At 35.7% G+C, this 25,067-nt stretch overlaps 1 protein-coding gene and 1 pseudogene across 1 annotated transcript in view; both read right to left on the bottom strand.

Moving 5' to 3' along the window:
* Nucleotides 1-104: 104 nt before the first annotated feature.
* LOC112474898 lies at nt 105-221 on the bottom strand (annotated as a pseudogene).
* A 1,932-nt stretch (nt 222-2,153) lies between these two features.
* Nucleotides 2,154-25,067, bottom strand: part of SH3BGRL2 (SH3 domain binding glutamate rich protein like 2) — a 55,861-nt gene continuing 32,947 nt past the window's right edge. The window contains exons 2-4 of the mRNA XM_006926362.3: nt 23,347-23,532; nt 7,346-7,426; nt 2,154-4,398 (exon numbers count right to left, since the gene is read on the bottom strand). Coding sequence (XP_006926424.1) covers nt 4,387-4,398; nt 7,346-7,426; nt 23,347-23,532 — 279 coding nt within the window. The 3' untranslated portion in view covers nt 2,154-4,386. The remainder of the gene's footprint in view (nt 4,399-7,345; nt 7,427-23,346; nt 23,533-25,067) is intronic.

The raw sequence follows: 25,067 nt of genomic DNA on the forward strand, positions 1-25,067 counted from the left end.
CCTTCTCTCTCTCTCTCTCTCCTTTAGGCGAGGCAACTCTTGGTTGACCTCACCGATTGCAAGGACCTTATCAGCTTACAGTCCCTTATTTTTTAATTTTTTTATGCCTACAGCACCTGGTGTTCCTAGGTGGTCTCCCATCCAAGTACTAACCAGGCCTGAACCTGCTTAGCTTGAAATCAGATGGGATCGCGGTTGTTCAGGGTAGCATGGCCATAGACTCCTTTTACTGTTTCAAAGAATGATGCAGTTCAACATCCAGCAACAGAAGGGGACAGTTGTGATATAGTCATACAATGAAATAAAACTTAGCAGTGAAAATAAACAAACTAGGGTACTTGTTTTAAAATGATAACACTCAATTGCTATGAACATAAAAATGAATCGACAGAATACAGTTTAATCCCGTTTATTATGATTTAAGGATGCATACATACATGGAGATAAAATGATAAAGGACAGAAAGGCTATGATTAACACACAGAGTTCAGGAGAGGGGCTCCCATCATCAAACAGAAACAGGACAGGATCAGAGAAGAGCAAACAGTGCTTCAAAAGAAAGGCAATAAACTGGTGGCGGGCACACGGGAGTTTATTACACCCTTTATATTTTAATATATAGATATGTATGTGCATATATATTCCATTGTATGTATGAAGTAATTTTAAATTGGAATGGTCATAACAAACATAGAAAAAGAATATATATGATGTTTCAGATGATGCCCATCACCTTAGGTGCTATGCACTTATCTCTATCATTCACCACTTGGCTGTAACTGCTACTTGTGTTTCTCCGTTTCTCTCATCCTTCAGGGTGGAGATTGTTGTACTGCTCAGATACTACCCATAACATTCTAAGAGCTCCGCTGATTCAAAGGATGCCAAACTAACATAACCTGCATTTCTAGAAGAACTAGGAAAACTTTGAAAATCTGGGTTACGAGTGGGTGGTGATTAATTGTCTTATTTGGTTTCACGATTTAGCACATTCTGCAAACTTACAGGCTGTTCTTTTTTATCTCCTCCCTCACCCTCCCTCTGTCATGGTGTTTAAGGTTTGAAATAGTTCAGTGATGAGATCAACCTTAGACACTGCCTTCAGAAATGTTTTCTTCTGCTTTCAGAGGTGGCTGCATCAAAGGCAACTCTGCTTTTAAGGGTTGCGGCTACACTGTGCTTGTTCTCTGCCCCCCAATTAGGGGAACACCAGCTTGTGGCTTCAGTGTACTCAGGAAACAGTCATCTACTTGAACCAACCAAGGGACTAGTGAATTAATGCCATTCTTGGTTACGGTTGCTATGTAAAATGATTCTGTGGTCACCTCCCAACACACACACACACACATGCATGCACACGCGCACGCACACACACACACACACACTGTACATGTGTGTGTCCTTGATTGGTCAAATGATATGTCTGCGTTTTTACAACTAATCTGCAGGTATGTTGTTCATGGATGGGAAGAGAAACAGTATCTCAACTAAACGGGAAGGTTTTAACTAAACAACTAAAATTAGAAAAATGGTAAGGAAGAAACACTCCATTTTCAGAATGTGTTTTCTGGAATTTATTCCTCTTGAATGTTGAATATAAAATCTGAGATTTCATCAATGCCTTTAGAGACAAATGAGTATAAACTGAAATCTAAAATCAATAATGCAGATCAATGTGGGCCCTGACACTTAAGAAGAGCTGTTGAATGAAAAAACATTTCTAGAAAAAGCAAAACCATATACAGCAAAATCAAATTAAAAAACAAAACAAAACAGAAAAAAGCTTTGGTACCTTTCAATAACAGAGAACAAAAATAAGTTTAGTTCATTATTAAATTCATATAATATAAAAACATCCATGTGGGAGTGTTGAATATCTATAAAACAGAAACGAATTTAAAATATATTAAAGTCTGAGAGAAAAAAATCTTCCTTTTCTCTTCTTTGATTTTAATAGAACACCAGAATTTGGAAAACCACGTATTTCCCCAACTAAATTTCTTTCTAGTTTGCATATACCTAACAAGATGGCACTCTGTATTTTATTTAATTTTAAAATGGCATAGTTTGATTTTTAGCAGCACATTTCCTTTGCCGCAACAAGCCTATCACAAGAAATAAAAGCTCTGTCTTGAAATGCCCTTGATATTATATCTATGCCTATAATTCTCATCCACTTCTTTCCTATGCTTTCAAGACTATGTGAATCCCAGTTGAAAGAGCTAGTTAAAGAAGGGAACAAGAAAATCATTGAATGTTTGGAATTCAACTGGTAAAATGGTACAAGTAAGGACAAAATACTCTCTGAACATAGTGTGGTCCCAAAAGGCAATCCCTCAGTACTCTGCAGAGCCTGGGTACTGTGTTAATGCCACACATCGTGCTTCTAGATCACTCATAACAAGTAAAGCACCAGCAAGGGCTGGCCTCTCCTATTTCTTTGCTGATAAAAAAAAAAAAAGTGGGCTGGAGAGTAGATGATGTGTAACTGTGGTAGTAAGTTAACACTACTATCCATCTGGTCTGTCTAGGAGAATCATACTGGGCCTATCATAACCATAGTAATTTAAAAGTTTTAAGACAAATCTGAGTAGCTTTCTTTGTCTAGCAAATACAGTGCTGATCCTATAACCCCAGAATTTAGACTGCAAAGCCTCAGTCTTACCAATTTGGTTCTTGGTGCTCACTGGCAAGAGTAGACTAAATATATGTTAGATCACTGTAACATTAAACTTTTAATTGCTGTATCTTGAAAAAAAAATTCTAAGTCTTATCAGAATACTCACATACTCAAACACAATATCCAGTTTAAAAAAATTCCTGGATAGTCCCTGGGATTTATCAAACGGAATTCGACCTGGATCTTATTTAATGCCAACTAAGCAGTAATAGCCATGATTTCACAACAGCTTTCCCTGCAGAGAAAATTGTGGGCTGTTCCAGTCAGGCAGAAATCTGTGGCATGCTTTTCTTCTAGTTGCAGTCCTGGGCTGCAAATCTCAGGCTGGGATTTCAGCGTTAGCATTCAACAAGTTCTTTAGACTAGTCCACATTAAGCAAGTTGGAGGATGAGAGAACACATGTAACAGGGCTTTCATTCTTCTGTTCTTTCAATTTCTTACAAACTTTCTGCTCAGAATCTAAACGGCAGGCCCAGCATCAGGATGCAGAGAATAGCAGAATATTTTAGGCAGCCCTCTGATAGTTTATCCTATTCAAGACTGTTTCCATGTTTGGCAACTATAAACTCTATGCTGCTTTGAAAACTCACTGGGCTCATATATGAAATGAGAACATGTAACTACATTACTCTGAAATCTGGGGCTATGCATTGGCCAGAAATATAAGTTGCAAAATTAGAGAACCAATAAAAAATAACACAGAAAAAAAATTTAAAGTGTACAGCGGTATTAGCATCTTTTAATATGCCACATCAAGGGTTCACAAAATATATCTAACCAAGATCTTCCTTTCTCAAAAAAATATAATCCCTTCTCAAAATAGGATAAACAGCTATTAGGGGAGCTTCATTTAAAAATATATGTGCACCTGTACGTGAGTTGCTAGAGCTGAAAATGTCTTCAGATATGTGTCAGATATTTTTCCTATAAATTTACTAATTAGTGTATTTCTTAAAATGTATCTTTTAAGCACTCTTATGCATTTAGGTGAAATTTCCCCCTTGCAAGAGATAAAGAAGCATCTATTTTCCAAAACAGCAATTATTCTCATCCCTATAACTTAGTTCTTATCACACATTGTTACAACAGTGATTTCTGGAAACATCTGTAGAAGCTTGGAGGATTTATGTGAGTAAGAATTTACATTACCAAAAAGAGGGTAGAACATCCAACTTTTTCTGTAAATGTTATTACAAAGCACTATAATAGTGGCATTCGATTCTGCAGCAAAAATCTTCATCCCTTTGTCAATCAGCATTTCTTTTTCTTCTTTCTGATCAAAAGATTCTAACAGCCTAGCAGACTAATTTTAAGGACACAATCCAGGCAGCTTAAAGAGAAGGTCTGAGCAATACTGGCATCAACTATAACCTAGGACAGATTCAACATTTTGACTCTGATAAAGCTACCCACTTATCTTTCAGTATTAAGAAAGCACACCTGTAACAGGTTACAGTACCTCTAGGTGACTGAGCCAACTGCAGGCATTCTGAAAATAAGAAGAAACCCACTATAATTCTGATTTGGTTTAGAGCAATCATGCAATCTATACCCACGTCTTCCAAAAACACCTCTTCCAAATGCAAGCAAAGTTATTGATGAAGCATGTGGCTTTTGTCACAGTGATGCATTAGGTAAGCAGGTGTGTGCTGAGTACCAGGGGAGTGTTCCAAAATGCATCTCCGTCATCTTCTACTTGTCTTCTCTAAGGTTCTCCCTATTGAAAAAAAAAGGTCAGTTATTGTACTGTGCTGACAAGAACATTCACCCTGGCAGTGATATTTTAAATGCCAGCAACAGAGATGTTGGAAATCACAATAAATCACCCCCATGTGCTTGCTAAGAACAAATCCTGGGTTTCAGGTTCAGAGCCCAGATTTAAATGAAACACACCTGACCTGCCAAATATAAAAGTGGACAGAAAGCCACATGTTTTCAACAACTGCCCAGACTTCTCTGAGGTACTGTTTCACTTGCACCAGGGTGAGGAGGCCTGTAGAAGGTGACCCAAGATGAATAGCACTGGTATGGCCATACCTATTGGTAAACAGCTGCTGCGCCAATTTGCCAAGTGCTACACTGGCCCCTCTCTGCATGATAGCTCCATGGTTCAACCACTAAACAGACACCTTGCATAAGGGGGCCTCTGAGACCTACTCCAGCCCTGGCTGGTCAGAGCCCAGGGTTTACCAGTTGTTACTGAATGGCAGGGATCTGAAAGTAGAAACCTCTACTTCTGGCCCTGCTTTGAGTCTCTTAAAATAACAAACCTGATGGTTTTCTACCTGAAAATTATTAGTAAAGGCCTCTTTTTCTCTGAGGTAGGCATCATGGTGGGCCAGCCACTGTTGGCTCCAGCCAGCCACAGGAGAAAGTGGGCTCCCCTGGGTTTCCTTACTTTCCGACTTCTTCAGAAAAATGAGGAATTTGTATTTTACATATTAGAAACCCGTCTAAATTCTTTTAAAAATCCTGTGCAGGACAAATACATCCAGAGCCAATTTGGCCCAGAGGCCACCATTTTGTGACCTCCCACCTTCCTGAGCCCTTTTCTACATTTGAAAACTGCCCAGAGTCTGCACTACACCTGTGCCTTTTGGGTCAATGAACGTTCTTTTCCTAATATTTCTCTTCTCTCTCCTCACTGTGTAAGAGCAATTACAGATACTAATGGTGTCTTTGTAAGTTCCTGGCAGGCTTTCTAGCCCTGTCTTTTATGTGTGTATACTGCTGAGGGGTTAGGAAAGGAGACAAGAAAACGGGGCTTCCATCTTGTGGTACATTACACTTGAGAATGCTCTGTCTAGGCCTTAGAGTATAGATCGTACAATGAATTACCACCAAGGTAAAAAATAAATAACTAGAAAGGAGGGCAATGCTGAATTGCTCTTAAAGATAATTTTATTTCTTTCCTGTGAAGATGAAGTATGAGTTGCTATTAACCCTTAAGGCCCCAAATGGTTCATGAGAGAGGGTGGCACAAACACTGCACCATGGACTTCCACTCTGGTTCCACGTGTTCCCAGGCAGATATGACTGACTCAAGCACCTGAAAATGGTGGGCTGACTGGGTGGGAATGCACAGAGCCACTACTGCCTTGAGAATGGTCTGCTGAAATCAAGTAAACATCAATGGCATCAAGGCCAACTTTAATATTATGACCACGAGTCATGTGAGAATGCATATTTTACAGATTATAGGTTTCCTGAGAAATTTTTGAGAGAATAAATATTTTTAAAAAGTAAAAGTCAGCCCACAGAATCTCTAAGGAATCTATATCTTCAGGGAAAATGAGAGCAAAGAAAGCAAATGAGACATATTTTTTTAAAAGGTTTTTGCATAGATGTTGATGTTCACTGGATTTATGCATCCATTAGATTACTCCTACCACATTTTTTTTTCAGTTCTTTGAAGATAAATCTAGATTGTTTAATATCTTTAGATGAAACACATTATAAAAATATTATAATTTTCCTAACAAGTATTTCGATGTTCTATCTTTATAAAAATAGTTTTAAGAACCTTTTAATATTATGTGTGGGTTTTCCCTCTGTTTAAAACATGTGCATGGAAACCACCCACAACCATCTGTGGACTTACTGATGTAAAAACAAAGCAGGATTTCACATCGGCTATGAACTACAGGTGCTGGTGTATAATTTATATTATTGATAGTAACTGCCTTCCTCCCACAGGTGTTCCAGAAATGGTACAAATCCTGGGTAGCCTCAAAAGACCTATTATAGACATGAAAGATCCCAGTAATGTACTTTCATTTCAATTTAGTGTTAAAATAGACACTAGAATTCAGTCTCAATTCGAAAACAATCAAGACCTCAATTTCTATGTATCTAAAGATTGCAAGGAAGTACACCAAAAATGTTATGTGGTTATCTCTGGGTGGTGGGATAATAAGTGATTTTTATTTTCTACCTTACACTTCTTTTTATATTTATCTAATTTTTCTAAATAAGCTTAGACTACTTTCATAATCGGAAAAAAAAATGTTTTTCAAAAGGGGAAATAATCAAAATATTACCTTATTTAACAAGGAAATGCTAATTTTTTATTTTGAAAGTGAATCCATGTGCTTCACAAAATCGTGACATATATTCTTTCTAGGCCTAAATATCAGAAAAGCCTTTTATGTTTTCTAAAAGACACTGACATAATAAAGTGGGTTTAAAAATGTTTTGATTAGTTTAGGAATTACACTGTTTTTTTCAATGTTGACCATTGGTTATTGCAGATTATCTCCCTTCCAATATAAATGAGCTAAATGTGCAAAAGAGTTTAAAAATATGACTTTGATGCTATTTCAAAAAACATAAAGTAAAGTAAACTTGCACTTTAAAATAGAAAGCACCTACTAACTTTTGCTACCTTAAATCTTCTTGGAAGAAGGGGGTATAAATTATAAATAAACTAAATTACAAATAAAAATAAACTCTAATATACAGCAACAATTGAAAACTGGAAAGAAAAAACTGGGCTTCTTTTGGTGTTTTTGCCCTGAGCAGTCTCTAATTGTGCATCTGAAAATGCGAAAGCTAAATATTTAGGAGACTATATATACATTCTTGTAACATCTTCAACCTCGATTGAGAACAACTAAGAACAATTCAAGAAAGGTGAATTTTAAAATAGGAAAAGATATACCTACCTTTGATGCCAACCGTGATTTCAGGCCTAAGAATGAAAAGACTGTGTTGCTTTCCTTTGATTCAAAAAAACTGTCATAATCCTAGGAAAAAAGAGGAGGAGAAAATAAACAAAAGCAAACAATTATCTTGGTATTTGGTACTTTTGACAAATTCTTTATGGAAATAAAAAATGTACCATTGCTCCATTCAGGCCAGGGAAGAGCTACATAAATCTACTGGATTTGCTCTCTTTAAGACTAAAAATTTCTTTGAGTATGATGATGAATGTAACAAGTTTTTAATACAAAACCTGTGGCAGGATTAAAACATAAAACATCAACAACAGAAATGAAATCGGAACATGCTCCCTTTCCTTTATGGCACATGACTAACATTTATTTACGTGGAATCACTCTGACCAAAGATTTTATTCTAGCCCTTTGATATGAAAGGCTGCCTCCCAATTCCACTCTTGATATTTTGTTATCTAGGGCTTAAAAATAAAACAAACAGAAAAACAAAACACTGGGTAAACAGAAAGCTGTAAAGGTCTCCATGAGTCAATATGAGTGCTTCTATTCTGTTTTTGAAGTTTTCCACATTCTTTAAGACTGTGCCTTCATAGAGAATAAAAAGGTCAAATAAAAACTGGAAGACATTATATTCTCTATAACATTTACCTTTGCCTCAGAAACAAAATCATTTTTCTCTTTCTACTTTCACACAAGAAGCCATCAAAGGATTCTGGTCAATATGCTCATCCATTGTTTCTTTTCAAAAGTTTGCATATATAATATTACATAGTTTCTAAGTTGACATAAAGCAGTCTTAAAATAGATGTCCCTTTGAGAACTTTATTCTAAAGATAAATATTATATGCAGAGAAGGATCAGAATCATTTTTAGGCATTTGCTTTGTAGGTGCCTTACAGGTCAGTCATTTAATCCACACTACAGCCTTCCAGGTTGGAGAATGGCTCAGTGCAAAGAAAAATGTTGCCCAACTTTGACAGACAATATGTGAGAGAGCTGGGATTGGGGCCCAATTCTCACTGATATTGTAATGGACACTTTTTGTACTCTATGATGCTTCTTGCCCAAGAGGAAAACAAATATGGGGCACCCTGTATATGAGTCATTGAGTCCTAATTAATACACTGCTGAGCCAAGCCAGTGGCGTTGCAAGTACTTTTGAAACCTGTCTAGGAATCTAAATGAGATTCGATGACTTATAGTGTGATTTGCTTCTTGCAAAGCATGCCTCAGTTGATGAAAAATCTTTGAATTATTTGACTCTGTGTGGAGACTCTTGTCTAAATGCTTTAGCAAGCTGAGTCTCATGTGGTTTTGAAGGCAGCTGTAGCCTCAGACCTTGCACTCACTGTTCCTTCTATAGATCTGCATGTGGAAGCTCCGTCCATCATTTAGGATCGGCCCTAATGCCAGTCACCTCCAAAGAGAGGCTTTCCTTAACCATGCCAAAAAGGAGCAACACATCTGAAAAAGATGGATAAATGGAGTTTTAAGCTGAAATCTGAAGGATGAGTAGAGTTAGCCAAGTAAAGGGTGGGGACAGAGGCATTCAAGACAGGGAATAACAATGGTGAAGAGCAAAGCTGGCAGGCTTGACAGAAATCAGCATATGCCTGACTTTGAAAACCAAGAAAAATATTTTGAATTTTATGTTAAGCACAAAAGAAAATCATGTGTGGGTTCTGAGAGAGTGAGCAGAATGATCTAGTTTCCTTTAAGAAAATAACTAAACTGTGTAGAGAATGGCTCAGAGAGAGGGCAGCAAGAAGTAAAGCAGGGGGAAAAGTCAGAAGAGTACTGTGGTAATTCAGGCAAGAGATGGTGACAGCCTGAACCAGAGAAATGGTAGTGCTATGGAGTTTGGCTCTGACTTAGTCAAAATTGAGGCGAAGAGAGGTCCTATACTTTCAACTGCACCAACCACTATCTGGTTTACAGATTTATTAATGTCTATACCTCAGGTTTCAGTGTTTACGTTAAAAACCTTAACCTTAAAATTCTGCAAAGAACAAAGCTGGAAATAAGGTCAACTCTCAGAAGTAAGTTTCATATATATAAAGGAGGACATGTAAAACATATGCATGCAGAGAAAATATGTAACATTATAAGCAATCCATTTAACTATACTGAACCAAAACTGTTCTCATAAATTTTAGTCATAAATTTCAGTCACCAGCAAAGGTACTTAGTTAGAACTTTCAGATATTTAGAAATATCAGAATGGTAACATTTCTTATTTAAAAAAATTCTTTTAAACTGTATTTTTGTCATAAAAAATATAAGCATTTATTTTTATTTTATGAACCTTTAAGTGCCACACAATTATAAGAAGGGGCGTCTTACCTGAATATTGAATTGAGTCCTCCCAATAGTTCAGAAATTGCCACTTAAGGTAATTAACTCCTTCCAAAGTGACAAATATAAAATTTGGTAATTAACATTAAAAGCAGAATAATTTAAAGGAAATCATTTTTAAAAGTCAATGTTAAAACAGTACTTGACACATACCAGGTTACTAATACTTGTCAAATGGATGAATTACTTGTTTGCTGATTAATGACTGATGTGCCATGTTTTAGGTTAATCTCATAATTAGGTTAGTAGCATAATTTGAGTAAATCCTATTTCTACTCTATTAGTTATGGGTTTTAAAGAATTATGTACAAAATTTACTTTCTGACATTCGAAAGCTTTTGAGTGGCCTGATAAATCTCAAAGTGTGAGAGTTTAAATTCTTTGTTAAGTTTAGGCAAAGACTACATGATTGATAATTTAAAATCTAAGATTTCTTAATAGTTAAAACCTCCTTTCAAATAATAATATATTAAGTAGTATGTTGTGAAATAATTTAAGAGTAAAATAGTATTAGAAATTTAAAAATCATATCCTACTAAGTTCTTACGTAATGGTCTTAGGCATTCCCCAATAAAAGAGAAAAATCTGCTTTCTTATCAAATTCATTCCACTTATCAGGCTTACATTTTAAAAAATATATATTAGGGCATATACTGCAAAAGTTAAAAACATTATATTTTAAAAAGTAACTATAAAGTTTCTGAATAGTCTTGCTCAATTCCTAATTGTCAAAGACACTCTCTGAAGTGTTTATAAATACACATCTAAAAATTGCACATTTCAAGACAATCGATTTTCTGTAACTGTAGAATACAATGATCAGCTAATAGCACCTTTGGAGAACAGTACAAACATACAATGCATCCTCAAGATAAAATTGCCCAGTTTCAGAAGCTGGCACATTTTTATTACATTAAAAACAAAGAATGAAAAATTCGCTTTGTTTCTAATGTTGACTGCCTATGAAAAGAAAAATTTCTGGACTATATAGACATTAGTATAACTGAGCACTGCTACTAATGGAATATTCATCTAAATGTTGTAATTTTAAGAAGAATAAAGCAAGCTAAACAGCTATCAAAAAGAAAAAGGAAAAAATAACTTCCATCACCTATACTTCTATTTGTGTTCAAGTGGAAACCAATGTGTGAGACATTTATAAGCTCATGATAATATCTACAACAGGTAGAGTTCACAATGGTCTCATTGTTCCAAAGAGCTTACTTGAGGACATTACCAGTACACTGTGATTAGACTATTATGGGCTAGATAAGCATTGAGACAAAGACCTTAAAGTTCTTTGCCTTTTTGGTGTTCCCTAAGAGAACAGTGAGGAAAACCCACGGCAGTCACTCTGAAACACTGAACACTGTACTGCTTACCACGCTAAGTCAACGACAATTAAGTGACAGACCCATACTATTTCTACATGCCAAGGGTATATCTAAACAGGAGGTTGCAAGGAACACAAACAACTCGTGGCCTACAAAGAAATGGCAGTAGCAATTAGTTCTAAATGGGCCAAAGCAAAGCTGGTTTACCCGAAAGAAAATTAAAAAAAAACAACTCTTTTTAAGACTATAAGAGTTATTGCTGCTGCTGCGCCTGCTTAAAATGGGCAGAGGCTCTTTCCTCTTAAAGTTTTTTTCAAGCCTGAGGGTATCCTCTGAGCAGAATTTCTTGATTTAGTAGTTAGAACAGTTAGTGCTACATTCTATTTTATGAAATCTTGGTATAGAAGGAAAGAGTAGTTGGCAGTTCCAACCCTGGTTAAGATATATAAGATGTAGTTGTCTGAAACAGGTTCATTCAGTAATTTTTATGCCAAATACTAAAAAATATGAGGAAGCCCAAAGCTGAAGATTTTAAATTCCAAATTCATGTTTCATATTTCCAACCATTCTGGTACAAGATGGCAAGCAAATATGTCTACCTAAGCACCAACTGAAATTAGATGGGAAAAATTTTTGTGCTAAACACAGGAAAAGGAACCAGCAATAAAATTGTAATAAATACCCAGAGGAATAAGTAAAAAGGCTAAAATTAATTAAGAAAATCTCTTGGATATTGTCATTTGTATCATTCTCCTTTAAGCCACAGGGATCTAGTAAAATAGGATTATATACCCTCCTATATGACTGCTTCGACAACTAAAAAGTCTGTAGAGAATGGTATTTTTATGTTTAAAACAACATACATACAATATATATTTATGTTATACGTTATAATAGTTACTATCGTTAAAGAAGAGAATGTGACTTACAAACCTCAGCAATGCTAAAGTATATGTGCACCTGTGTGTGTATGTGTGTAAATCAAAATGGAAGAGAAATAAGAGAAGCTGTAAAAATGTAAATTTCTCTTTATCTTTCAAAGAAAAAAGTAAATACTGTCTACATTTTAAAATCAAGGAATAGAGATATTATTATGCAAAACAAAGTGATGATAACTTAAGATCCTCAAAAAGAGACTATATCTTGGGAATCTGTGGGAGGTCATGTATAAAAACTGCCTCCTCACTTTTGACCTTCCTGGCAACAGGCTTTATTGTCATAACATTGATATTAACATGGCCCTAGTGTTAACAGTTTTGTTTTCTTTTCATTAATTTTATCTGCATAGGTTCAGAATGAGAGAAAAGTTTTAACAAAAAGAAAACCGCCAATTTGGATATTAGTTAGATATAGTGCTAAACATGCAGTTGGGATGGCCTGAAAATGTCTGCATGAAGGTTTTCAATATTCACAGCACAAGTCACTGTTTTTATGAAAGACATGTCCCAGGGACTCATCACTGTAGAATATTGAGGTAAACATCTCAGTAAGGTAAAAATGAGAGATTAAACATTTATAGACAGCAGAATAAAAACTAGGGTTATATGGAAGAGATAAAACTGCAAGAAATATCTAATTAAATTGTTATACTTCTGGGCATACAGCTGATAAGCAATCAGTGATAAAGAGGAATTTATATCACCCTTTTCCTATCACCCAATTTTTCCTTTCCTAGTATCTGTGAGGATGCCATATAAGATTATTTACAGTAAAACATCTGAAGGAAAAGATTCTCCTGGATTAGATAAGTGACATTTTAGAAAGAAAGCCTTGAAATACAGGTTTTCAAATTCAGGTCAAAAGTTTCCTAAGAAAATTCTACCTGTGGGAGATGTGACCTTCTACTAGAGGTGATTTCTCAAATAGATTTTATTATAAAATTTAGAAGGTTCAATAAGCTTGCTTTTGAGACATCTGGCTTTGACTTTTATTAATAAAACGGGAAGGCAAATGCTCAGAACCTTAACAAGGCAAGGCCCAGCAGAATAGGGTAGCTACCTGCTTAACTGAAAACATCTGTGTAGCTCTTCACCCATGCACAGAACCGATTTTTGTTAAGTATGTTCTATGTTCCTAGCCTTCTGATAGGTACCAGATACTAAGATAAATATTCCACAGTGCCTGTTGAGGGTGAGCACAGAAAACTCAAAAGACTGGCGAAAGGCAAAGATATGGGGAAAAAATTCTATGAGATAATGTCATGATAGCAGTAATGAGACACAAGTTTACTGGGAATGGGAGAGGGAGAGTAATAACAAGAGTCCTTGTTAATTACAGAAAGCTCAAAACCAAAGCCCTATTGAATTGAGTTTTGAGAAAGAAATAGGACAGAATTATGTAGGAGGTAGAAATTACAGGATTTGGTAACTGAGTACTGAGGTGAGGAAAATGGGTGTGGGGTGACATTCAGGGATTTGCCTTAAGTATCATGTAGATGATGTAGCTATTATCCATACATATTTAACATCCATATTTTAAAGACAGAACACAATTTCCTGCAGTTAAGGATGAAATATTTGGATGTTAACTTTCCGTTTCTTTTTTATCGACTCTAAACAGTTCATTATCATATAATTACTGTAGACAGGCTTTAACGTAGGTCAAAATTTCTGTCTATCACTACATTCTCCTCCATTCTACCAGAAGATACACTTAATTTTCATGATGGAGACTTGGGAAACAGATAATCCTGTGTCTCTCAAATGTGACCACAGAGGGAAATGTGAATGAACCACTTAGAGAGAAGTAAACGATGCAGAGGCCTGACAGCTCAGCATGGTGTTGACATTTTTAAAGGGTTAGAAAACAAAACAAAAACAACCAAACAAAAATCAAATAAAAAATAATAAGCAGCAGAGAACTATGTGGCCCACAAAGCCTAAGTATTTACCAAGTGGCCCTAACCATAATCTAGAAGATTGGAGGATATATTTTGAGGTAGCCCCTGTAAATGAAATTTCTTGAAGCTCTGTTTAAAAATTCATAGAAATCGGGCATCCTGCCCCATAATATGTCCGTGTTTGTTTTACTATTAAAAAATATATTTTGCAATGTACTTAAAATCTTCAAGTCAAATGGCTGCTCTGGGCAGATGGGCAGTATTTATCCTATGACTATGGGCAGCCCCAGAGGCCCTGAGAAATGAAACTCTGGTTTTACCAGCAACACATATAGTAATCATCTTATTTTAACTTTTACTTGTTTTCATTTCACCAAGTGACTTTTTCTTGACCTTGAAACCCAATTCTGGGGATATCAACAATAACCTTCGTATCTTGATAACAGTATACCCCCAAATATTTTTGTTTTTGACAGAGGACACTAATGAAAGAAAAAAGAGTATTATAGCCTAAAATGAGAATGTACTTTCTAAAATAACATTCGATTTAATGCACTCTTCAGAACAGCCTGCCAGTTACAAACTACTGTGTCAAGTGGCTGGAAACAAACTAAATAGCCTACGGTGGGGGATGATTAAGTTAATTACTATAATCCATCCAAGAGAATAATATACAACCTTTAAAAAGTAAGTTTACAATGACATGGAAACTATTTTTGTTAGAGAAGAAAGCAAGGCACAAAATGGTACAGAATGATCAAAGAATGTGATTTAAAAAAATTAAATCTACTTGTAAGAAAAGAGAATATGTATAAACAAAATGTTTGTGGTCTTATCATAAAGGTAAAACTGATTGTTCTCCCTTTTTTTCTCATTTTTCAAATTTTCTCTACTTTCATATTCATTTTAGTGCTGGGGAAGAAATAATAATAATGTTGAATAACCAATTCGATAGGAAAACTTTTAAATATTTCTTTCCAACAACTTCTTGTAAGACCTTTGACTGAAGATCATTTCTTGTATTTATGTGTGGATATACAGATATATATATATAATTACCTTTTTAAAAATAAAATGATATGTATGCATCCGGGACTTACAAAACTGATAACTAAGGAAGTTGGTTCTTTATACTTCCAAAAAAAAATTCCCAAACATGATGAAAATATATTATCCCAAGACAATCTTCTCAAAAGTCTTACATAAACACTGCACTTGGGAACAATACAAGTACATACATTTATGTGTCCATGAGATTTCTGAGCCTCCACCAGTTGTGAGCCAACACATCTCCTTGTCTCCTTTTATGGGAAAGAAAGAGAAGGAGAGGAGACACCACAAAGAACCACTGCTGGTCATTTGGTCTTTCTGCACCTCTGAAGATTAGTCTAAGGCTCCAATTTGCCAAGATAATATGAGGAAAGGCAGTCATAGTTTGTCCCCAAATCATTACTTAAACTCGTCATTTGCTTTAATGTAAACTTATTTGGTTAGCAATATGTGAAAATGGTTGGATACAAATTTAACATTCTACAAATATCTAAAAGTGCAAAAAAAGTAATTTGACAGTTTTAAAACAATCTCATAGGTTACCCTGTTGAAAATGTTTTTCTATAAAATAGTCTGCTGTCTCCAAGCTGAGTTGTCCTCTCTTCAATATATGACAGGATTTTGTATTTTCTACCTCTCTCCATCTCTACCCCCACCTTTTCTCAATGCCCAGTTGAGTACTGGCATCCTCAGCCAAACTTGCACCGACTTATCTTGACTATGTGAAGGGTCACTGTGTTTTTCCATCTTGATGGTTAATCCACAAACTGGTTAATGTGATCTTGGTCAAAGGAAACTTGGCTGCATTACCATTTCCAAATACCAGTTTAAAAAAAAATAAAAGGATTAATAAATGAATTCAATAAAGTTGCAGGACAACATATAAAAATCATCTTTGTTTCTATACATTGATGAACAATCGGAAAAGGAAATTAAGAAAATAATTGTATTTTTAATAGCACCAAAAACAATAAAATACTTAGGAATAAATCTAACTAAGGAAGTAAAACACGTATACACTAAAAACTATAAAGCACTGCTGAAAGAAATGAACAGAGATACAAATAAATGAAAAGACATTCTATGTTCACAGATTAAAGACAATATTGCCAAGATGTCAATATCACCCAAAGCAATCTAAAGATTCAACATAATCCCTATCAAAATCTCAATGGCATTTTTTTTTGCAGAAATAGAAGAAAAAAAAAATCATTCTAAAATTCATACAGAATCTCAAAGGACCCCAAATAGCCAAAACAAGTTTAAAAAATAGGACAAAGTTTCTATTAACTTTAGAGGACTCATACTTTCTGATTTCAAAACATATTACAGAACTACAATAATCAAAACCGTGGGGATACTGGCATAAAGACAGACGTATAGATTAATGAAACAGAATAGAGTCCACAAAAACATGTATATGGTCAAATGATCTCCAACGAAAGTGCTAAGACCTATCAGTGGGAAAAGGACAGTCTCTTCAACAAATGGTGCTGGGTAAACTAGACAGCCACATGCAAAAGAATGAAATTGTACTTTTACCTTACACCGTAAACAAAAATTAACTACAAATGAATTAAAAACCTAAACATAAGACACAAAACTATAAAACTTCTGTAAGAAAACATTGGAAAAAAGCTTCATGATACTGTATTTAGCAAGTGATGATTTCTTGGATATGACTCCAAAAGCACAGGCAATCAAAGAAAAAATAGACAAATGAGACTATACCAAACTTAAAAAACTTTTGTTCATCAAATGATACAATCAATAGAGTGAAAGGCAACCTGAGAATGGGAGAAAATATTTACAAATTAGATATCTGATAAGGGGTTAATATCCAGAATATACAAAGAACTCTTACAACTAAAAACCAAAAAAATCAAATAACCCTATTAAAAATGGGCGAAAGCTTGAATAGACATTTCTCCAGAGATGATATACAAATGGAAAATAAGTACAAGAGATGCTCAATATCACTATCAGAGAAATGCACATCAAAACCACAATGAGATATTACATCATGTCCATTAGGGTGTCTACTCTCAAAACAAAACAAAACAAAACAAAACAAAACAAAACAAAACAAAACAAAACAAAACTATAACAAGTGTTGGGGATGTAGAGAAGTTGGAACCCTTGTGCCCTGTTAGGATTGTAAACTGGCACAACCACAATGTAAAACAGTATGGCAGTTCCTCAAAAAGTTAAAAATAGAACTACCATCTGATGTAGAAATCCCATTTCTATGTTGCCGCGGTCCAGCCACGACAGGATCCAGGGGGCCCCGAAGGTGGGCAAGGCGTCGGCGCGGGAGACAGTCGACTACACAGCTCAGAGGCGGTGTGACACTGTTCCGTTTTATTGTGATTTGAGTACAACTTTTATACTTTTTATTTTGGCATTTGATTATACTTTGTTGTTAAGGTAGCAGGGAGTTAAATTTCTGTGGTTAGGCGAAGCAGAAAATCTTATAGAGTATATTATTATTAATGTTCATGATTAACTAGTACATTTTTCTCTCAATCATTAGAACAGAACTACCTGATGGAACAATCTAAACTTTTAATTCTTATATCTATTACGTAAGATACAGTTTGATTTAAGTAAAGGTGATAGATAGATGTATTCATAACAGCAAGCATTGGCTTGTGGGCAGACATTGTTCTTTCTGCCTGAAGAAATCTTTTAAATGCTATTTGATTTATGCTATATCTAAAGTTCAAGCTGAACCTTTCTCATAGCTGTTCAAAAGTTTCCTTGGTGCAGTAATGAGGAAAATATTTATAAAAATCAGTTTTACAAAGCTGCTTTCATAAGCTAAGTTTCTGTTCCTTTGTTTTTAAGCACCAAGGAGATCCTGACCTAGCCAGCCTTTCTATGAAACTTAAACTACTATAAGGCACATGAATTCTATCTTTATTCACTACATGTATACTATCTTTATTATAAGCTTCTGTATAAGGCAAAGGAAGATCAGGTAATCTTTTCATACTATTAGCCCCCCTAGGTGGATACCAGAGTTTTCTATTTATCCACTAGGCCACAAAAGGAGGCCCTTCTATAGTAGGCACAGGCTTATGAGTAAATTTCTTATCCTTTACTAATTTTTCTACTAACTGCGTGGGAACAGGAGTATAAACTGGTTCTAGTAATTCAGCTTGTTATAATTTATTCATAATATCTTTAAGAGGCGCGTCAAAAGGAATTTCCCTTAATAATTGTTCAAATAAAGGGTTTACGCATTCTGGACAGGTCAGGGTGACTAGAACTGATTCCATACGCGGAGAATTTACTATGTTTTCCTCAGAGCCAATTTTGAGGAAATCCATTTGTATAGCGTTTATACTTACTAGAATTTGTGCTACCCAAATTTCCCCTATTAATAGGATCATTTCTAAGAAACCAATTATCCCTAAACACATGCCACGTCCTCGTTCTTGACGATGCATTCCTTGAAGCCTCTGTCCCCATCTCCGGACCTTGTCACACAGTAGGGTAGAAAGAGGACGCGGTACTATGTATATATCCAAAATAATTAAAAGCAGGATTTCAAAGAGATATTTGTAAACCCATGTTCATCACAGCACTATTCACAATAGCCAAGAGGCAGAAGTAACCTAGTGTCCACTGAGGGATAAATGGATAAACAAAATGTGGTAGATACATACAGTGGAAGCCTAAAAAAGGAAAGAAATCTGGTCACATGCCTCAATAGTATAGGACGAATGTCACATGCTTCAATTGTACAGGGTGGATGAGATTAATGCCCTTATATAAGAGGTCAGAGAGAGCACCCTTGACCCTCGCACTATGTGAGGACACTGCAGGAAGTTAGCAGTCTGCAACCCAGAAGAGGGCCTTCACCAGAACCCAACCATACTGTCACTTGATCTTGAACTTCTAGCCTCCAAAACTACAAGAAAAAATTTTTGTTGTTTGTAAGCTGCCTAGTTTTGTGGTAACTCATTATAGCAGCCTGAATGAACTAAGACATATGACATGGCTGAACCTTGAGGACATTATGCTAAGTGAAATAAGCCAGTCACAAAAGGACAAATACTGTATGATTTCACTTCTATGAGGTACCTAAAGTAGTCAAATTCATAGATACAGAAAGCAGAATTAATGGTCATCAGAAGCAAGGGGGAGGGTACAAATGGGAGTATTTTAATGGATACAGTTTCAGTTCTGCAAGATGAAAAGTTCGGCATATCTGTTTTATAACAATGAATATACTTCACACTACACTACTAACTGTACACTTAAAAGTAGTTAATACAGTAAATTTTATGACATGTTTTTACCACAATAAAAATTTTTTAGTAAAAATAAGTAAAATGTATAAAGAAATCCAAACCATTTTTTTTTTTTGATGCATAGGGAGACAGAAGATAAATGAAAGGGGAGTAAATATTTTCCTTTTTGTAGATGTGTGCATTTTTATTTTGCTGCATTCCACACATGACAGTTCCACAGCAAAGTTTAAGTGTTGAACATGAGGACCCGAGCTTTCTAAAATCCAAATCAGACACTAAAGCCCATCAGAAAAGCCTAGGTGGATGTATACCTTTAAGACTCCATTTCCAGAGAAGACTCTTGGGCATGGTGAACACTTCAGGGAAAGGCAAGAACCAGTCTATGCCAATTTGGCTTCCTGACTACAAACAACTGAAATGGACACTGAAATGGACAAATTAAAAAGGAAAGGGCTTTATGGAAGTATAGTGGTGAGCTCATGGAATGCACATTAAAGCTGGAGGATTTAGAAAACGGGGAATTTCCATGACTGGGTAGTGAAGAACACACCCAGGTCACACCCCAGGATCAGCCTCATTAGGATACCAGTTATGGCTATGCCTAGCCCCATCTCACCTGAACAATCACTGCCACCTGCAAATAATCATGTGTTTCCACATCGTCCCCTCAATGTTCAAATTCTGGGATGGTAAGAACTGATTTGGCATCCCAGAGTGCTTCCATTCAGTTGGGAATTCTTCCCAATGGGCAGAATGTCTAAATGCTAAAAGAGAGAGAGGAGGCAATTGTTCGCATGGATTACTAAGTAGCTCAGCAGCTGTTTGTGTCTCAAATGCCTAGCTTACCCAGTTTAAAATAAAAGGAATAAGTTTCCAGCAAATTTCAGGAAATAGGATCTTCATGCTTACTGGATCCTGTCACTTGCAATGTGGCAGTTTTCCACAGGTTATCCAATCAGAGAAGAATATTCTATCTATCACTGGGTAAAGCAAGGTGCACAGGAGCAGGTGGGATGAATGAGGTCATGGTTAGTGGCCCTCTAATGCTTTTGCTTTTGTCAAAATTAAATTTACTTGACCTTGATAAGAGCAGACACTATCTTCAGAACTCCTGCCAGACTATAAAGACAGAGTTCACATACCAGTGCTGCTGTCACCATCACCATGGGACTAACACTGCTCAAGCTGAGAAGATGTCATTTATCTGGCACAGTTTAATCAACATGTAAGCCTCCAACCAGCTCCTAGACAGTCTATCAAAAAATTTCCATAGACTCTGTAAGGCAAAGATACAGATTTAGAAAGTCATAAAGAGGTGAAAATAAGAAGAAGGAATTTTATTTCACAACATTATGCTCTTTTATTCATTCAATACATTCCTCTATTCAAAAGGCTCTGAAGAGTTCTGCTTTTATGATGACAGAACAAAGATGTTTCTAACTCCTTTCTTTTGAAAAGTCAACACAACAACAAAGATTTTTTTTTAAATCAGAAACTCCATTTAAAAGATAAAATCAGACATCTATGGCTCTGAACTACAACATATGCAGGAATTGGGTGAATTAATGGCGAGGGATGTCAGAGAGCACAGGATGGTCAAACCTTAGTGTCTGCAGGAGCAGCATCAACAAGGAACAAGCTGCAGGGCCCTCAGAAAATATTAGGAATTGGAGGCATCTGCTGTCATGAAGGTGGGATGAGTGGGCAAAGTCAGAAAACAAGGAGACTGCTTGAAAATTTATATAAGACCAGTTAAGCTCCAAGGGTGCCTCATTCTCCCCAAAGAGCTGGAAGGTACACTGTTAACAGATACAGCTTCTACGAAGCAACAAATTTATAAAACACCGGCACTGAAGACAGTGAGGAGTGAAAACAGGAATATGAAGTGAAAATGTGCATGACAGAGAATGAGACCTTCCAGTTCTCTCATCCTACAGGGCCAAAATGGTAGCAGTCAGGCTCCCAAAGCAAGAGACTGAAGGGCCATTCTCTGGAAAAATTAAACCATCATCTGAGAAAAGACTCACAGATACAACTAACAGTGTCTGCAATGAGAATGCTGACAGGTTACCCACTCATCCTAAAGAGAAGTCCAGTGGGAAACAAGCCTACAGGTATATATAGGCACAAACACAGCTTCTAACTAGCTTTCTAATGCTCCCCCTCTTAAACAAAAGACAAGGATCACTAGGCATCTGAGGAAGGCCCATCTCACTTGAGAAGGAACACCAAAATAAACAAAATGAGCAAAGGACATTAGCGGAAACAGGGACAATACTGGTAAAAGAAAACTTAAAAGAAATTATATGTAATAGCTCCATTGAGCTAAGATCGTGCATTCATTTCATAAAAGCATAACATTATTAAAAAGAAAAAATCAGAGAGTAAAAAGGGTGAAAAAAAGATGACATAAAAAATTCAAAGGTAAGTTAAAGAAATTTCCCAGAAAGTAAAACAAAAGTTAGACAACTGCACAATACAACAACAAAAAAAGATAAGAATATTAGAAAATAAATGTAAGAAGCCCAATATCCAAATTAATATGCACTCCAGAGAAAGAGAACAGGGAAAAAAGCAGGAAGAAAATAATATAAGAACATATTTAATAATCATATAATCCTTAGATTATAAGGACCTACTGAGCACTCAGCACGATGAATAAAAAATAGCTTATATTATGGTAATTCAAAATATTTTAGGAATTACATGAGTAAGAAAGAGATCTTAAAAAGTGGCATAGATGAAACTGACAAAAACATACAAAAGATCAAGAAAAATGACATTAGACTGCTCAACTGCAGCACTGGACACTGCATGACAATGAAACAAAACCACCAAAATTCTTTCCAACTTAGAATTATATACCCAGCCAAATTACCACTCAACTACAAGACAAGAATTAAGGCATTTTCATACCTGCAAAATCTGAGGGACAAAAAATTGCTGGATTAGCCTTCTAGCACTATCTGACTAATAGCTTTATTAAATCTGGAATTGTACAGTTTACACACATCTTCAACTATTACCTCATTTTAATGTATAGGCACAAGAGTACCTTTTCTAGGCTCTGTAATCATGAATGGGATATACCCTTGGTCAGCACATTCTTCCCCTAATAAAATATGAGATCATGATACAAAAAATTCTATAAAATAATAACCTTTATTTTTATATAATAATGTACTTAAAAAGTACTTTGGAAATAGTCACAAATATCCTGTGAAGTATGATAGATATCATCATTATTTGCTTAAAAATTAGAAAATTGAGGCTTAAAGAGATCAATGACTTCCCAAAGGTGTCACAGCTAATATTAAGTAGTAATAGAACTCAAAACAATCTTCATGACTATGTTTCAACATCTCATCCTCCCTTATGCACATAAGGAACTGTTTCCTTTCAAGCAACCAAAAGCACTGTTATTCCTTTTCTCAACCCAAATGACAACTCAGCTATTCATTTTGCCTCAAGCACCTCAGCCCTTTGCTCTTCTCCTGAACATCTTTAAAGAACTGTAGTAAACAACCCAAAATAAACAATGACTTATATATTTAGAACTCTGGCAAAAGCAAGTACTAACTACTCATTGGAAAGAAATTTCTTGATTTTTTTCTTTAACCTAAGAGTTAGAAGGAAAATAGATAATTAAATAAAAAGGACTTCATCTTTTCATGTGCTACATATAGCAGAAAGGTGCCTAATCTATTTTAGATGTTCATAATGATCCATCTGGCTCATTATCATGAAAAATGAAACTCATTTAAATCAGCTATTAGTTTCTTATACTATAAAGGGATAAAAATTCAAGAATAATTACCCTTCCAGTCTGTTGTCCAAAACGTATTAATCAAAAAACGTGCTTTAAAATTTAGAACACAATAAAACATGCACACAGCTTCCTTTCCTACTCCCCTTCTCAAAGCAAACGGACAGACAGGAAGACTACACATACACTCACATTTACAAACACTGTCTGTAACTTTGGATTCATATCCCCTTCCTCTCAGCTTTATCTTCTGTTAGACTTATGGACCCGAATGGACCCTGGGTGAAGAGGTCATAGCCCTCACTGAAAAAATGCAACTGTACTCTAGGTAACTCTGTGATTTGAGTCATGCAGAGAAAGAGTCTGATAACAATCTAGCTACTTACGCCACAGTATCGGTCACCATTAAATATCTGAGGTGGCAGAGGGTTGCCTTGAGAGGGCTTCTTTTCTGGGGGGATGTTTTTGTACATCCATTGCCTCTGTTCTTCTGACATTGTGATATCCACTTCCTCAAACTCTATCTTGTTGGCTTCCAGAAATCTAACCACATCTTGTTGCTTTTTCTTTATCTAAAGAGAGAAGACAAATAAAGAAATAATTCTCATTTAAAATAATATGTAGATATTTTCAAAGTGAACTAAATTTGATATCTCATTGTGAGAGGTCAATGATACAAAAAAAAACCAGGCGATTTACATAGGCGCCATTCACTGTTCACTCACTGGATATCAAGCAGAGGTCTAAGCAAGTCCTGACACAGTGAGTTCTTCGCCTAGACTCCCCAGAACTCTGGGGCACACCTCAGATTAGCTGGAAGGAACAGACTATGTATGAGGTGAGAGATTCACATAGTTCTCAGAGGGCCATCACCACTCCCGCCTCCCACCCACAGAAGTTGACATTTACAGTCATGAAAGCTCTCTCTGCTCAAAACCATTTGAAAACCATGTATAGCCCATCTGAGATGTCGACATTTCATTGATTCCCGGGAGCAGCAACTTTTTATTCCCCTCAGCAGTCTCTTTCAGATATTCCACAGCTGTGGCTGCTGTCATGAAAGCATCCTTTCATCAATTCACAAGAGAAAAATGTTCTCCACTTCTAAGGTGAGAGTAAACAACAAGCACCATTTTACTTTGAACTCTATTTCTTAACCCTTTTCATTCCTCTGATTTTTCATGCTTCCTTCCTAAGTCACTAGGTGTCAGGTGTGTTCTTGAATATCTGCAAACACACTTGTAATTTTCAAAATGTTACCAATCTTCTTAATTTAAGAGTGTGTATAAACTAATTTAAATGGGGTGTCAATACTCAATGTATTAAACACTGCACATGAAACATGAGAAAACAAGCTTGCTTTTTCTAAATGATTCTAGAAAATCTGCACAGAGAACAAATTTAAGCAGTGAAGTAAACCTTAAAATGGCTAAAGAATCATTTTGAGATCAATCAGTCAGAAAGCCTCTTGTCACAGAAAATAAAATGCTTGAAGAACTAACTTTCACATGCCAATTGCCTTCCCATCCAATCTCCAACCCCAACTTCTCAATGACAGGTGTCTCTGAAGTGGAAATCTGTTATATGTGATAAGCAGAGAGATTCTGATCACTGGGCTGAAGTCTATGAGCATAGTTAGTATGGACATAAAAAGCTAACAAAATGGGACATCTTTAAGCTCAATGATATCATAAAATGAGAGAATTATTGTATGATTCTAAATCCAAATTGATAATGGTATTATCTTAATTTCTTGAATTAAGCCATTTATCATTTCTGAAAAAGTTAACTTTTTTCTTCACTGATATATAATTTCAGAAATGTAGTTATATTATTTATTTTCAAATGTCAGCTTGCAAAAAAGTATCATCCGTCCTCCTTAGTTTCCCCATACAACCATAAAGTAGATTTCATTGTTCCCCTACTTAGTTTCCCCATACAACCATAAAGTAGATTTCATTGTTCCTGAGGTCAAAGTGGTCACACTTAGTATGTGCTCTTTTCAAGAAAATTATGTCATTCTCTTATTCAAATTCCTTCTTCAGTGGGAACCCACTGTCTTTGGAAAAACATATACATTTCTTAGCATACAGCACAATGTCCTTCA

This window comes from Pteropus alecto, unplaced genomic scaffold (genome assembly GCF_000325575.1).
Source record: "Pteropus alecto unplaced genomic scaffold, ASM32557v1 scaffold7, whole genome shotgun sequence".
Taxonomy (NCBI): domain Eukaryota; kingdom Metazoa; phylum Chordata; class Mammalia; order Chiroptera; family Pteropodidae; genus Pteropus; species Pteropus alecto.